This window comes from Stylophora pistillata, chromosome 7 (assembly GCF_964205215.1).
Source record: "Stylophora pistillata chromosome 7, jaStyPist1.2, whole genome shotgun sequence".
In the NCBI taxonomy this organism is placed as follows: domain Eukaryota; kingdom Metazoa; phylum Cnidaria; class Anthozoa; order Scleractinia; family Pocilloporidae; genus Stylophora; species Stylophora pistillata.
Genome location: NC_142525.1, coordinates 11,020,418 through 11,037,315, shown reverse-complemented (window position 1 = coordinate 11,037,315; position 16,898 = coordinate 11,020,418). Strand labels below are relative to the sequence as shown.

General features: G+C 38.5%; 1 protein-coding gene across 3 annotated transcripts; it reads left to right on the top strand.

Moving 5' to 3' along the window:
- Positions 1-3,788: 3,788 nt before the first annotated feature.
- On the top strand, positions 3,789-16,300 carry LOC111334847 (uncharacterized). 3 transcript variants are annotated; one of them, XM_022940664.2, is made up of 9 exons: positions 3,789-4,497; positions 7,982-8,038; positions 9,358-9,732; positions 10,783-11,049; positions 11,769-11,873; positions 12,278-12,361; positions 13,776-13,976; positions 14,919-14,996; positions 15,718-16,300. In XM_022940664.2, the coding sequence occupies exons 1-9, from the start codon at positions 3,903-3,905 to the stop codon at positions 15,900-15,902; spliced, it is 1,947 nt and encodes a 648-aa protein (XP_022796399.2). In that variant the 5' UTR covers positions 3,789-3,902; the 3' UTR covers positions 15,903-16,300. The 3 variants fall into 3 exon arrangements, with proteins under 3 accessions (XP_022796399.2, XP_088584957.1, XP_022796400.2); XM_088728831.1 differs by lacking the exon at positions 7,982-8,038; XM_022940665.2 differs by lacking the exons at positions 14,919-14,996; positions 15,718-16,300 and adding an exon at positions 14,441-14,908.
- The last annotated feature ends 598 nt before the right edge of the window (positions 16,301-16,898 follow it).

The following is a 16,898-nucleotide window of genomic DNA, read 5'->3' as shown; positions in this document are numbered from 1 at the left end:
AATACGCATGATGGCATCAGTAAAAGAGCAAGTTAATACATACAAGTTGTAGTGAGTAGCCTCCAAGTGACTTGTGATTCATCCGATTTGCCTGGTACGTTAGATCTTAATAAAACAATTCATCCGGCTGTAAATAAGAAATCTACAGTTAGGAGAACTGGATAACAAATATTTTGCGTTGCAGTTTATTTGAAACATGCCACGCAACAGCTCGATATGCGATTGTTATTGTATCGACTAGCCCACTATATTGGACGTGAGATTGAAAGGACTGGACCAAGTCGAGTAGTCACGCAACCTTCACTGAGTTTTGAGTAACGCGGGTTTGTCGACCATCACTTGCGGTAATCACAGGAATTTGCTAATTGTGGAAGAGGTTCATAATACGGAGGCTTAGGATTAGCACTACCTATAATTTCAACGTCATAAAACTTGCACAATGTCTGCAGTTGACTAAAGTTTTTGCTATTGCAACATTTTGGCTAATCTTCCCTTGGCAGAAAGTTCGCGAAAGTTGAAATCTTCATACAAAAGAGAATTGGAAAACAACCAAAATATTTGTGAAACATGTGTCCTAAACCATTTTCATAGGAAATAAAATCAATGGAAATATATTTTGGAAGGGAAGTTGAGAGGACTGCTCTTGGCGAGAGTTGCAGTTGAAAAGCCATCTGCTACATTTATGCTCGTGTATGAGCCCTTTCTTCTATTTTGAATTACCTGTACTTGTAGCTTTGGCTTCACCCGGTCTTCCTCTCGCCCCAGACTCACCTGACCCCTTGTACTTGTGTTTTAACCAAGCAGTCATGTCATTATCGCGAGACAACAACGGATTCATTCCTGTTTCGTACAGAGCCCATGAAACGGCACCGCACTGATCATTTACCCCTCTAAAGGAACAAAGCGCCATCGTAAAATTCTCCTGAAACTTGTTATCGCTACAATTTTAATACTTGACAAAGACACAAACATTTACGCTTGAATTGGTGAGGGATGGAAACTCGGTCCAGGCCTAATACTCTCACGTCCAAAATGGCGGGTCCTATTGGCATCAACTCATGTCTCGTGAGGAATATTTCATTTAAACATGAACAATAATATTTTGTCATCCAGCTCTTCTGACTGTGGATTCTCTCTTTGTTCGATGGTTCCATTTATTCAGTTCTAAAGTACCTAAGATCTCTGGTGGATCGCAAGTCACGGTCGCGCTCGCTTATATTAGTGATGGCTATTTGCTAGAGCTATTCAGCCTATTCAAAGGTCAGACGTGGATCATATTTTAACGATCGTTTTATTCTTAGCTTAATGGTTAAGGCCGGGTTAAGATCACTTTATTTTCAAGTAAAAAACGGCCTGACAAAATATAGAGACTTCGCATGCTTGGAATATAATACGTGTGGAAATATGGCCTGACAGACATAGATCAGAGAAAATTCAAGCATCTTTAAAAATATTGTCACAACTAGGTCAGAACATCGTCATTTCTGCTCTATGATGGATACAAGGTTTTCATTTATTACTTTACTTTCTTTTGTTAAACCGCAAAGTGTTTGTAGTGCTAATCAGAGACCTTCTTAGAGCATTTGTAAGCTATGAGTCGAGGTATTTCAAAATAATGACACTGATTTGGCTTTAATGTTTCATTTTCACTCACCTAATACAAAATAAAGGCCTTATGTCAAGAGTTTGGTCTGTTTATAGCATGAATTATGCTGAAAACTCCATTTTTCTCGGCCTTTGAGATGCATGGAGAGTTTGTGCCAAAAACCTAACAAACCTTATTAAACCAAATTTTTCTCAACTGATTTTGATAAATGGGTCACTAAAGTACATACTGGATTTGGTATGAAAGTTATGTAAGAAGGCAGGTGAGTGTTATGGTTTTTTGAAAAATGGCAATTTTGGGTAATGATTTTGACCTCAAATTTGACCTAACTTTAGCCTCAGGCCCCTCTCTGTCTAATGACATGAGAAGAAAGTTACATTTATGAAGTAAAAGATCCACTATAGTAGAGTCCATGGTCAAATTCATTTGGCAGCAGAATTTACCAATGGAGTTTTATAGCACTTTCAAAATGCCACCTAGAAGGATGAATCTTTGGTGCTCCACAGGCCACAAATGGGACCCCCCTGAAACTCTAGAACAAGCGGTCAGAGAAGTGAGCCAAAGTAGCATTTGAAATATCTTATGACACTCAACTTTTGTGCCAAGTTTCAGCCGAATCGGTTGACCACCACTTTTGGTCCCTAGAACACTTTCTCAGACAGGGAGAAGTATGACTTTGGTTGCGGTCTCATAATCTCCTTTTTCTATGCAGAGGAAAAGATTTGTGTAAAAAGTGAGTCTGGGGTCCTAGGTGACTTTTTCCCATGATGCTTTATCACTTCAACGTTTATCTCTTCAAACTTAGCTGTTCAACCAGTTTTATTGAACTCCTGTCAATGGCGGGTTCGATGGATTCCGGCCAACTGATCACTGATTGAAAACAGTAAACGTGAAAGGGTCTGTTACCATGACTAATTGCCAAAAAAAAGTAATTGACGTATATGAGAACGATCCTTCGCAGTAAAGCACTATTTGAGCAATAGTGAAAATCAGACCTGAAAAAAATTTCAGGCCTGTACGGGATTCGAACCACTGACCTCTGCGATACTAGTGCAGCGCTCTACCAATTGAGCTAACAAGCCAACTGGGAGCAGGCCATCAAATTAATTCGATATAAACCCGTAGATGATAAATCAAACAACAACAAACATATGAAACATATGTGTGAACTGCGGTTATGAGACGTATATGAGAACGATCCTTCGCAGTAAAGCACTATTTGAGCAATAGTGGAAATCAGACCTGAAAAAAAAAAAATTTCAGGCCTGTACGGGATTCGAACCACTGACCTCTGCGATACTAGTGCAGCGCTCTACCAATTGAGCTAACAAGCCAACTGGGAGCAGGCCATCAAATTAATTCGATATAAACCCGTAGATGATAAATCAAACAACAACAAACATATGAAACATATGTGTGAACTGCGGTTATGAGACGTATATGAGAACGATCCTTCGCAGTAAAGCACTATTTGAGCAATAGTGAAAATCAGACCTGAAAAAAATTTCAGGCCTGTACAGGTCTGATTTTCACTATTGCTCAAATAGTGCTTTACTGCGAAGGATCGTTCTCATATACGTCTCATAACCGCAGTTCACACATATGTTTCATATGTTTGTTGTTGTTTGATTTATCATCTACGGGTTTATGTCGAATTAATTTGATGGCCTGCTCCCAGTTGGCTTGTTAGCTCAATTGGTAGAGCGCTGCACTAGTATCGCAGAGGTCAGTGGTTCGAATCCCGTACAGGCCTGAAATTTTTTTCAGGTCTGATTTTCACTATTGCTCAAATAGTGCTTTACTGCGAAGGATCGTTCTCATATACGTCTCATAACCACAGTTCACACATATGTTTCATATGTTTGTTGTTGTTTAAAAAGTAACTGATTAAAAAACTACGCCTGTTCATAAAAATGCATAGTTGAGAAGGAAAAGAAAAAGCTAGAGGATGTTGTGGCCAGTTGGTTTTGATGGTGAAAACCTCTTTAAAGGCCTCTATAAGATCATGTTTGCAAATGCGAAAATTTCCGAATTGTTCAATGAAAAATTGAAAACTAAACGCCGGATTTCTTTTAGGACTTTAATCAATTTCAAAGAGTCGAATTGGCCTCTACACCCCCACCCGATATTTTATTTTCTTAATTGTAAATTCGTTGGAGAATGAGTGACAAAATATTGAGTCAAGTAACAATACCACCAAGCGTAACCTCAACGAAACAAGTTAGAGTCGGGCGAAGTATGTTGACTAGCGATGCACGGTCTCAATTTCGATTGATTTTTATTTCAAGCCACCGTTATGTCTGTCGTTGAATACCGTAATGTGCTGTATCAGTTTAGCAAGGAGATCGACTGGCAAAATGAACGCGAACGAATGATATTTATTTGCAAAGGGTTTCTTCCTGATGGATCTGTAGACGATATTACGGACGTTATTTCGTTGCTTTCCAAGTTAGAGGAAAATAATCTTCTTGAAATTGATCGTCTTTATGTATTGAAGGAACTCCTTAAGGGGCTGAGAAAATGGGATCTTCTTCGAGTGTTGGAGCGATTTGAAGTGAAGAGAAAGGATTACAAACAGCTTCTGGAGCGGATAAGTCGCGCACTCGACGAGTCCAATGAACTGCCACGACTCATTTCAATTTGTAGAAGACAAAATCTAATTGCTCATGAAAGAGAAGAACGTATCTTAAACTTGAACTCATTGTTCACAGAGTTAGAACAACAGAACAATCTGGGGATAGAAAACCTCACTATCCTGAAATCCTTAGCAACCGAGGTAGAGAAACCAGATTTGTGTAAACTAGTAGAGGAGTTTGGGAAGAAGAGAAAACAGGAAGATGGTGCCGAGAGGGAGAGAAAAGAGTGGGAGGACTGCAAACGAAGAGCACAAGGTAAGCGAATTCTCTCTTTTCGAAACAGTTATTAAGTCACTCGACCAAACGTTTGTTCCTTCACAGGCGGCCAAAGCTTACTGTGTGTGATTTTGGGGTCTAAAGTTCATTAACGGCAGTAACTAACATATCAAGATCGAATTTTAAGCGTATGTGTGGGCCGTTAAAAAAAGGAAAAATTATAAAAAAAAATAAGAAAAATTTTGAAAGGATAATAAAAGCGAGGAATAAATCGTGTGAAGTCTCCTTATTTTTTTTTCCGTCGCCCGGCGCTTTGTTTCCAAAGGTCGTTTTGACGCTGTTTTGGCGACTTTCTTTGTAAGGCGTGCGTCACAACAACGTAATGCACGTGGAACATCATGAGCATTAAACTCCAAATTTGATCCTTAAAACGTGCTGAGATATCCTTTGTTTTCCCGAAATTGTCATGAGAGCCAATCCTTCCGCAGTATCGTCCAATCGAGATTCCCATACTTACTTTTGTCGTTTTGAAATATGCCTCCTTGAATTCTCCATAGTGCAAGGAGAATGCAACTACATTACAACTTATTTCACATTTTGGGACTTTCAGGAGGCTTCAGGCCCCGGTGGGGGGGGGGGGGGTACTCACATATATGGGCCATATAGGTACGTGCCGCGGAATAGGGTATGGTTTTTGCGGTGCTCGGTCCTTAAATAGGGTATTTTTTTTTACCCTTTTGTTTCTGTGTCTATGGTGTGGTTCTTAGATAGGGAAGCTTAATTGTATTATCTAAACTGGAGTGTGAAAACGCCCGCCTAAACGCACAGTTTTTTTTAAAAACTTGATGTATCCGTTTAAGTATTGTAACAAAATGATTTTGCAACAGAGGTTTAATAGCCGTTAAGCGGGTAAATACACGTAACGCCTCTTACAGGGTGTCATTTTTCGGCTTTGGGCCTTAAAAAGGGTATCAGTTTTCGCTTTCTAAGTCCTTAAATAGGGTTAGGGTTTACGAACCTTCGCGGCGCACCCCTATCCAAAATTCGCGGGAGTACCCCCCCCCCCCCGCCTGGGCTTCAGGCACTTTCAAACACTTTCAAATACTTTCAGACACTCGTTGGTGCAACCCGCCCCACAACATCAAACCGATAGTTGTTGGCTTACGAAGGGAGATGACGAAACGCGGAGCCCTACTCCATGGAGTACCCTATGGAGTACCCTATGGAGTACCAAAGTGGAGTACCCCTGAAAATCACGTATTGGTCAAACGAAATTACTTTATAAACATGGTGAATCGTTTAAAATCTTAATGTATTTTGAGCGTGCAAGCTCTCCGATTGTCACAGTTTGATATAGTCCACGAATTCGAATTGACCGCCATATCGAATATAACATTATAATGCTGGCCACTTCAAACGGAAGGCTTAAATGACCTTAAATGTAATCTATAAACGTTTTCTATTATTGGCCGATTACCATCTATATTTATGATGATCTTCAAGTGGCCAAAAGTACAGACATCCTTCTTTCGGCGGCGGGTTTCACATCTTTCAAAATACCTGCTTATATATTGCGTTTGTAAGAGGTGTTGCGTTCAATTAATTAAGAAAAGACCTCATGGGTTTCTTAATTGTGTGAAGCGATGAGGATAAAAGCTAGGACTTAAAAAAAAAGTGATCCACGTGTTTAAACTGACCTTCTCTTCGCTTATCTATTTGTAGCGTAATAAAATTGAGATATGTAAAGGAACAAAAAAAAAAAAAACACAACACCGATGGGTCAGCAAATACATTCGACTGGGGCGGTTGATTTGGAAAATGCAGTAAATATGCGTTATCAACCAAGCGTGAGATCAAGATGGCTGGATATTAGCCAAGTTCTTTTTTTGCATTTTTATGGACCAAACAAGCTTGGCTAATAAATTTATTATTTATTTATTAATAGATTCATTTTATTAATGTTATTAATTTAATAGATTTATTAGATTAATTTAATAGATACTGGTTTGTCAGCGTAAGCTGTTATGTGTACACCCTCTTTAAATAAAGTTGACTTACTTACTTAGATTTATTATATTAATTATATTAATTTAATAGATTTATTATATTGCAAAATGATTACGCTTTATGAAGAATTAAGAATTAATGTCTTGTTTCTTTCGAGAGCCGGGAAAGGAAGCCAACTGTTTTTATAGCACAACTAACTCACGGGACTCGTTTCTGTTTTCTCCGTTTTGACTATCTTCTGGCGCTTTTTGCGTTTCCGTCACCGAAATTGTCCAAGAGTTACGAACGTAACTCTTATTTTATTTTTTCGTGCGCGGAATCAATGCGGGCAATCTCGAACGGGTAAGATGCCCGCACGTGTAGCCAATCAGAACACAGGATTCGCTTCATCTTGCCCACGGGCGCTGCATGCGATGAAATGATTAAGCTTATTACTGTTATTGCTTATTACTGCTTAATACTTACTACTGTGACAGTTGGAGAGCTGGCAAGCTCAAATTAGATTAAGATATGTACATCTAAATGATTTACCATGTTTATAAAGTATTTTATTCGACCAATACACGGCTACTCCATATAGGTACCTCATAGGGTATTCCATGGAATAGGGCTCCGCGTTTTTCCATCTCCCGCTTGCGAGAGTGCAATGACTCTTTTTCAGTGTGGTGCAACCCGTACCTAAGATTCAAGCAGTTGCGTTTTAAGAGCGTAAAACTTCTTGCACAAGCTTCAGTTCTAACACAAGCCGGGTCTGGGTGTGTTGGTTTGTGCGAGGAGCACTAACTCGTGTTACGATCACCAGAACTGAAAAAATTACTCGAGACCACGCTTACAACCAAGATGGCTGTTTCAGACAACTGCGCCGTACGACACTAGACCACGTGACAGGCGCTCGACTCTTGTGGAAAATTAAATGAATAAATAAACCAGATCGTGCCATAATGTGGCTACACAATTTGTGTAAGTCACACAAAAAATGCTTCAATTAAATTAGTCTTCAACTGCGTTAACTACTCGGCACTGCTATTGGTTTATCTAACTCAATGCTGTATTTTGAAAACACCTTAGTAACCTGGCCACTTACGTAAGAACACAATGTGCGATTTACAAATTTAGTTAAAAATTAAGAGCTTGTCAAGTTTTGTGCTTTACATGTAACAGATCTACAGTGTTTGATCGTGGTTTGTACTCTCATCGACAACGATATTTGTGATCCGCAACAAATTTGGACTTCCGGGATGACGAATATCGTTGTGGACAAGATCACAAACGCTAAACCACTGTCGATTTGTTTTTACCCCAATATCGACGTTAATTTAAGCGATTTTTCAGTATGTGACCATTGCGTGACAGTTCGAAGCGAGTACCGTTGTCTGTAATCTTATCGACGTACAACGGCAAATTTGCCAATCAGCTCGCAGCATCACTGCCAGTTATGATCAAATATTTCCTTTATTCATGGGCCTTATGTTTAATTCAACAGTAATAGCAATAATCGATTTATTTAATGTTCCAGCTAAGGCTGCTTCAGTTCTTACCAGTGGAATAAAAATTGGAGAAAGAGTAATAGGAGGTAAGAGAGTACGAATTAATGTGGCTAAGACTCCGGCAGAGTCAATTCTAAGGATCCTTAAACCTGAGACAGTAAAACCCGCTGACAAAGTGCTTTTAGGAGGCTCACGCCATTACAGAACAGAGCCATTGCGTGGTAATCCCGGCAAACTCAACACCTATATGGTCACCCTTACCAGAAAGTTAAATGAAAAAATGAGTAACAATAAAGAAATATGCTCCATATCTACCAAATAAATATATCTTATTAGACGTTTTGTTGTGTAGTATCGCTGAGTATTTTTACGAGTTGTACCGTATTTTGACGAGCCCGTAGGGCGAGTCAAAATTCAAATAACGAGTAAAAATACTTAGCGATACTACACAACAAAACGTCTAATAGGTTGTTTATTAGCCAACATGCCAAACTGTTATTTCAGTGCGGGCGAATTTCGTGGACATTTATTTACGAGGAGTGTGTGAGTATGCGAAGCGGAACGGAATTGGGGCGTTGTCGTGTTGCTGTTTCCATTTTCTTCAATAAATGAAGAAATTTCCTGATCGTCTAGTTGTTTTTCTTTGTTAGATTTATCCAATAGACTTTTATCTATATTTTCCAACCATTCAGGCACTTCGTTGCCGTAAAATATGATTCAAATGGTCCGCCATTATATTTTCCCGTAACGTCAATCCAATTCCTCGCTTGCGCTATGCGAGAAAACCTGTCTAACCGGTTCTCTGGAGTACGAATACCGCGTGATATTTGTACTCGCCTATGGTGTTATTTGTACTCTACGGAGTGTAGTTGGATAATAAACATGTAAATTGCTGATTCTGGACTATATATATTGTCCTTGAATAACTATTGTACGCGTTTTTTTTTTTCCCATGATCGAAAATGAATTCTTACTGAACTGTTATAGAGGTTTTGCACGGCAGCCATGTTGCATGGCAGGAACAATGAAAATATTTTGCATAAGAAAGAAAATTTTTTCCCATGAGAAAATTAATCTATTGTTCCTGCCATGCAACATGGCTGCCATGCAAAACCTCTATAGCGGCTTCCACGTCCCTTTTACTCATAAGCTTCTTTGTCTTCTCTCTCAGTAACGTGTAACTTTCGAATATGGCAATTATTTCAAATCCAGTCTTTGCCAGGCTCTCAGTTACGGGAGATAGGCAAAGAAGCGGGAAAGCGAAATTACGTTGGGGCTCTGAGAAGGAGTGCTCTCCACAGCCAACGTTTGTTTCTTTGTCTAGCCCTGCTTTTCCGGTTGACTCCACAATCAGACAGACTGGAACGGGCTAGAGTAAAAGCTATGATTTCCATACTTTTTACAGTTGTAACACCTCATTGTACTTTCCGCAATCTTACTGGTGGTGCTGTGGTTGTCACTACATGGATGGTCCTGCGCAGGAGTCCCAGTATGGAAGCATTTGTCGATGCTTTCAAAGAAGCTGTTCTTCCATTTGGAAATTTTTTACGTGCAATTAGTGAGGGATCGACCCGATTTATAATTCAATCAGAAAGCATTTCCGCTCTTGATGCATTGTGGCAAAGTTATCAAGACGAAACACTACAGACAGATTTACAAGAGTTTCTTGTGACTGAGGAAATAAAGCAGCTGGCAGGTGGTGAGGTAACGTTGACTGTCCGCATCGACGAGGATGAATACAGAAATGCCATGTTCGATTTGATGATATCTGAAACAGAAGGTAATTAAACTTTTAATAGTCCCGCCATTATGTATGGCTCCTTGTTCAAGACGAATGAATAACAACTCTTGTTGTCTCCAATGATGAGACAATTCATTGCTTCTAGAAGATATGATATATTAAATCAAGACTGTGGGGTTACGATCCATTTAATACCGATTTTTCCTCGTATGCGACTGAAAATGCAAATGTTGACAAGGGATGGGTAAATTCTCGAGCCAGGTGGGGTTGAGAAAGTTACCTTGTGAATTTTCAGAGAATTTGTGTTTTCTTTTCACGTATTCGTCTCTTCTTCAAGAAATTATGCAGTAAATGTTATCATCACTGTGCACGGCCGGTTTGATTATATCTACATCAGCTACAATTCTTTTGTTCCTATTCGGGGGAAATCGATCTCAATACTTCTAAATTATTTAATAAGCATTCTTTGTGCACAAACGTCATTCATTACTGTTAATAGAGATTATTTTCAGTCCAAATTTTTGGGTTTGCAGAAAGAAATATGCGCAGATATCAAATTGTAGACTTGAAATATTTCCTCTTTTTAATTTCGCCTTAGTCTGTCACGCGGGTTTAAAGAATACCCGTTTATCGCAATATCATTTTACTTGTATGTTTGGTCGATAGACGGATCAAGCTGGGGAAAGGTTGTTGTTCGTAATGTATCGAAATGTGCGATAGGTTGTTCTTTATCTTCACGTAGCGACGGCTTCTCGAGATGATCATCTGAAAGATATGAGAAAGTGCTCTGCGTAAACAGTCCTGTGTAATAAGCGGTGTTGACTTGAAATGGATCGATATAACAGTTTCTAATTAAAAGTCATTTGAATTGCAAGTTTGAGTTGTGCGCTAAATGTAATTTCGTAAAAACCTTGGGTTTCACTTCCTTTGTGGGTTAGCTCACCCTCCAGGATAATATTTACTTCCAAGAGCATGAAGATTATCCAAGTAACTTGAGGACCAATTCTCTTGCTTAATGTCTCAATGCTGTTTTGAAATTGATACCAGAACGCACCGCTTGATTTACCAATACACTGTCTTTTTCCATAGATTTAGAAATGGAATTTCAAGAAAAGAGAGGATTAATAGAACGAGCAAATTCTGACTCAGACCTTTTAAAAGAACGAAAAATGACCACAGATGATACAAGAGATCCTTTTCCAGAGAAAGAGTTTTTACCATTTCGCAGAAAAGTTCTTGTAGAAGAATATTTGGAAAATATTCAGGAGACGTACAGCGAAATCGCGCGGCCAAGGGATAGTGGAGTAGGGACCTGGAGTAATGCGCCTTCTGAATATGGATTCGACAAAGGCGAAGGTGACAGTTAGTCTCCACTGAATTATGATTCTTAATAGATCAATAAGAGTTGTTGGGAGTTCTACCTTCGCTCTTGACGAGATTTTACCATTGAATTCCCCTTCCCCCTCGGTTACCCAAGACAACTTAAGATAACCATATAAACTGATGTCAGATATTTACCTTGCTTTTGTGTCCAGATTTCTGTTGGTTATATGGGGAAACGATACAATCGTTCCATTGCTGGCAGCCATTTTATTTTGATTGTTGTTGGGTGTGAAGACTGCCATGAAAAGATGTAACCTGCGCATCAAAGTACATCCTTCAACACTCACTCAAACACGTTCAGAGAAGACAACCTCACATCATAAGGAACGCGTTGCCTTATCGTAATCTGTGATCTCATTTTTCTCCTCCTAACGCTACACCTCGTGTGAGGGAAGACAAGGCTTCTGAGTTCCTCCCAAACAACCAATTTCATAAACAACGTGAAATGAAGTGAACGTCTGCCATTTCAGCAAGCTCCCCCTGCCTTTTGGCGTACAAATGATGGCCTCACGATGACTCTGTTTTCTTTAGCTTGACGTGGTTCTTGCAGATGCTTTTTGTGAGAGCCAAAGATCTACAACTCTTGGTCTCGTTTAGAAAAGAAACATCTTTTTGTAGCTAAAAAAAATACTATCTTTCTCATACTGTTAAAAAAAAAACAAAAAAAAAACAGATCTTTTGCTTATCCTCAGGTGACAGACTTGAACAGCTCGACCGATTCGAAGTCTCGTTCAAAGATGTCATGGACAAATGGAACAGCCTTCATGAGGTATTCAGAGAGACATACCCATCTGAAGGTTAGAAAATCAAACGATTACTATTGTAGAAGAATTTTACGTTAAATCAATTTATTAAGTTGAAACACTTGCTTTTGAGAAGCTGGTGCTACAGCTGATGACAAAATTTTCTCCGGTTAAACAAAATGAAAATTCAGGACCCTTCCAGGTTGTGCTTCGCCTGCTGTTTGATTTTCGCGTGCAATCGAAACTTAAGCCCCATTTATTTTTAACGTGTTTGGGCTGATGAATATCAAATTTCTGGCTTTAACATTATTTACGAGAAAACTAAGAGTTTGGTAGGTCATCTTTCTGTGATGTTTCGTTTTCAAAAATAGCATTTCCTTGTAATGTTCTCCTCTGTTTGATATTAATTTGATTGAGACTAAGTGTTGTTGCATCCTCGATTGTCTTTGATTATAAAGCTTTCAACGTGAAGAAAAAAATGGATAGCATCAGATTCACTTTAAAGGCCTTGAAAGAGGGTGAAAGAATGTGGATGCATGCAGGTCAGTCCCATAAAACTAAATGAGTTGGATGTTTAATGGGTCATAGTGGCTAAGACCTGTACTATTTCGGATATTATTAAATTTACTGAGTTCGGATATAAAGCGCACTGTCACTGGTTGAGAGAGCGTGTTTTATCAGAGTACAATACACGGAGCTGAGCTAAAGCTGTCACGCCATCTCAGTTGTACAATATCCGAATTTTTCCCAAGCACCGTAATTCATGTTATACTAACGTTAGCACAGACGAAATTCGTCACAAAGAAAGCGAAATTAAATGGATCGTCCAAGTTTTCGAGAGTTTGAAAGTTTTTACGCTCAGTTAGATTGTAAGCTTATGTACGACATTAAAACTCAAACACAGCTCACAATCGTATAGTATATATAGTTTCATGTTCAAAAATAAAACAGAACAAAACATGCAGTAAAGATAAAAATACAACCAAAAAAGCATAACTGTTAAAATTCATAGAAGTCATGATTGTGTCAGAGCGATTGAAATCATCATGGGGATCTCCGGTCGTCGCATTGAAGCAAGCCTCAGAAATTACATCGTCCGCCTTTCGTGTAAACAACTAAAAGCTCTAATATCCTCTCTGATGCGTTTAGTGGAGGGCTACATCAGTCACATCAGCCGAGTTTTAAGGCTCTGTCTGCCCGAGTAATCGTCATGTTTTTGTGAATTCGGCTGTCCTTTATTCAGAAAACAGCAGTTCGTTCTCTAATTGTCATGAGAAAAAGCTTGCGTGTTTTTATGAGCCACAATTCGGCCGGAAATCGTTGAGCAATTCAACTTTCAGATTCTTTATCAAGACTAATTAACTACAAGCAAAAGAGTGGCATTGGACCCGCTGACTCTACACTTCTTTCGAGCTCTAGCCACTTTCTGCGCACTTTACAACAGAACAGAGCACAGTCAAGGCCTCGATTCTTTATTTGCTAATTGTACAGAATTTAGTGGCGACCTGGTTGGGATAAGCATGCTAAGGGCTACATCAATGCTAAAGCATTTACAAATGATGTCACTATGTCGGCGAAACTATCAGAGGTCTTAGAATTTGCGATCCAAACACATTATGCTTCAAGAAAACTTTCGCTGCATAAATAATCATATTCATATTTTAAAATGTAAAAGAAAAATTATCAGTCAACTTTTCTCATTTTTGCGTTATATCTCCAGCTGAGCCTTCCGATTTAAATTTAGCCAGCGGATAGACGTGTTACTCTAAATCAGTATATTTAAGCCCTAAGAATTAGTCGGCGTCTCATTGTCATAAGACTTCTGATTTCAAAACATCTGAAATATTCGAATAATTGTATATCAACTATACTTCTATCAGGGCTTGATAAGAATGTTGTATTTTGTCATTCTTCAGTAGTAAAACGAGATTTGTACTCTTTTTGATGTTTTTGTAGAACATATTTTGTCATCGTCAAGTAGACCTGAAGCTATCATAACACAACTGAAAATCTCGCTACAGTTAGGTGAATATTGTTTCACAAAACCCACCTCTAAGGAGAAAACATTGATCCGTGGCTTCGCAAGGAAAGCTAAAATTTTAAAAAGAATGGACGTGTTCGATCACTTAAGGCAGATCACACCAGGAGGGACAACAGGTTTGTTGTTTTACCGTGATTTTCTTAAGTTTTTCTTAATACTTATCTATTGATTTTTGAGCAATGAGGATTAAGATGCCTTGTGAAACAAAATGGTCAGGTTTTTATTCGCGAAACTCTCTTCAATCCGTGAAATTCAAATAGAAAATAATGTACATAAAACAAACAAAATTTTTAAGTTTGCAAAACTTGCGATATCACTCATTTAATGTTCAGTTACAACATAATGCTCCTATTAGTATTTGAATTTAAATTTGAACGTATGAGTTGATACTCATACGTGAAATATTTAATTAAAACATAACAGTGGTATAGGAAGGCAATAAAGGTATTATGAACAAACCCGAGGAAAGCCAAAATAGAAATACTTTATGATATACTCGGCAAGGGAAACATTTATAAAAAAGAGAAATTATTCCTCTGACAAGGCCAATACAGTCATCATCTGTTCCACTGTTTTCTAGGCAACAAACAGCCTCTGTTTTGAATCAGTTGTGGAGCGTGTGACAATCGAAATTGTTCCAAAAAAAAAGGCCGCACGAAAACTGGGCTATTGATCCAACTACCTAAGAACGAAATACCTGCCGGCTCGAATTGCTGAGGTTAATGATCTGGAAACAACCGCACCATGGTGTAATGAATATATTCCGTTTCGCTCCATAACAGCCTTAAAGAGAGAGTTAGCCGCGAAAACCAACAAAGTTAAAGTTCTTATCGACGCAGCGAAAAACTGAGCGTGAGCGAGAGGCAATACACGTGATCAAAAAACCAACAACAGTAATGGAGGGGGGGGGGGGTTGCTCATAAATTCCATAAAGTATAGTTTCGAATCATTTGAGTCGTGTGGTGGAGCCTTTTTACAATTCCACGTTTGTATGTGAAGCCATCGAGCCAAAGTCATTTGTTTATTCCTGAGACGATTCAATCGTCATCTTTTTTCAGGTCCTTTGTTACCTGATGACTTGCTTATCGATGAAATGCCGGAAATAAAGAAAGAGATCCTATCGAGTTTTATTCAGCGTAAGTAACGTTTTATGGAACAGTCGTCCCATAAGAACGCCAACAAGTAAATACATTAGCCTACAGGGGCCGGTAATTACAGCTTTTTACGAATCCAAATCAGTTGTATTAAGTTAATCCAGGTCAGTTATTAAGATGTGGGTGCTTCCAGCTGCGAAATTCCACTTGCCATTCAATAATAACCGGTCAATTTAAGAAATAAATTTCCTCTGTAATCACTCCTATTGAGCCGGCAAACCTTTGGAGTCAGCCCGTATCATACAATGGACTTTTTTCCACAGTAACATGTTTTCAGTCTTATACTTTGTATCGTTTCTTTGTGTCTGTTACCAAGAAAACAATAGCCACGAGGCGTTTCGGGAACACAAAGAAACACTACATATCCCATGAATAGCTGACAAAGCTTGGTGTTCCTATGTCCATACGAAATATTGAGAGAACAACCTCTATTATCACCACCGAGTCTGGAATTGCGTCTCTACTTTAACACCTATACTCCACTCCATATGAAAAGTACATCAGTTAGACCCATATCAGAAAATGAAACAAAACTACAGATATGTTCTTCTTTTCTTCATTACAATGGTCCTTGGTATATATCTGTTAGTAGCTCATAAAGTAGATCACTCGTATAACTTGATAATCTAGGGACGTTAAATTATGGGACAACTCATATTTTGTGAGGCACAGTTAATGGAAATGCTTGAGTTCTTTGTTTCAGGTTATCTCCCAAGAGATCGTCCTTTTCTAAAGTGGCTGAATTTGAGTCTAAAAGATATTTTTATGGTACGAATAGAAAAAAATTTACTGCATATCATCATCAAGCGAAACGGATTGAGAACAGTGGGTGAGCTGTATGACTTTCTAAGTGAACATAGGCTGGCTTACATTGCCGTGATGCTTTAAAGGCCTTGACACTACCCGCTCGCGAAGATATCTCGATCTCATGTCTTCTTGCACTATTCTATAACATGATGAATCGGCTTACCTTTACCACAGAGGAGAGATGATTTGCAGCTAAATTTAGTTATAATAACTTGACATGAACAAAATTCTCGATAGTTCCCCGGGCTTAGTTTGGTAGCGAAGTCAAAGAAATTAGAAAGAAAAACTTCCTTACAGTCATTCTGAAGAGAAATCTGTAAGTCGGTAGGTAGTTTTGTATTGTGCATGTTAGTTTTTCGTTTTAAGGTAAATTTTAGCATTTTTACTTTTATTAGTTACTCATGGTAATTTTTAAGTTATTTCTTACGCCAGTAATCAGTACTCAATTAGGAGTGGTAAATAATGTTTGTCTTTGCCAACTTTGGTCTAGTACTATTTAAACGATACCTAATATAATAACCCAATATCTGGGCACAGACCCATAGATAAAATAACGAGAAAAGTTACGGAAAACCCCATATTTCCAATGAGTATTTAGAAAAAGCTATTTTAAAATGGCGATTTTTTTAGGTGCGAATTAAAAACCTTTAGATATTTAGTAAGGGAACAATATTAACAACTGGGCACAGACCAAGATCCTCGGATGTAAGCCTGGGTAGGAGTTAATGATGAATATCAAAAGTGTAGGGGAGGGTATTCCGACCAGCATTTAGCGAGTGCAGGTTCAAAGACGTAACTGAGGAAAAAAGAATAAATGACATGCCTAATCCTCACAATAACATCCTGATAAAAGACGATTTGATCTGATAACTACAACCCTCGACAAAGTTTTCGGGACACAACAACAAAACGGTTGATAATGAACACATATCGAAACCATGAAACGAACAATACATACAAGCTTTTGTTCTCGCGAAAATTTTTGGCTAGAATAGTAGGCGTCCCCTTTGTAGATAAATGAAATAAAACCTTATTTGCATATCACGCGCAGTTAACCAATATGTCAACTTATTGACA

What these genes read in the sequence shown, in the direction of transcription:
- LOC111334847 (XM_022940664.2), top strand. Translation starts at nt 3,903, where the DNA reads ATGTCTGTCGTTGAATACCGTAATGTGCTGTATCAGTTTAGCAAGGAG. An exon ending in GATGATATCTGAAACAGAAG is followed by an intron (nt 9,733 to 10,782) that starts GTAATTAAACTT and finishes CTTTTTCCATAG; the next exon opens with ATTTAGAAATGGAATTTCAA. An exon ending in CACACCAGGAGGGACAACAG is followed by an intron (nt 13,977 to 14,918) that starts GTTTGTTGTTTT and finishes ATCTTTTTTCAG; the next exon opens with GTCCTTTGTTACCTGATGAC.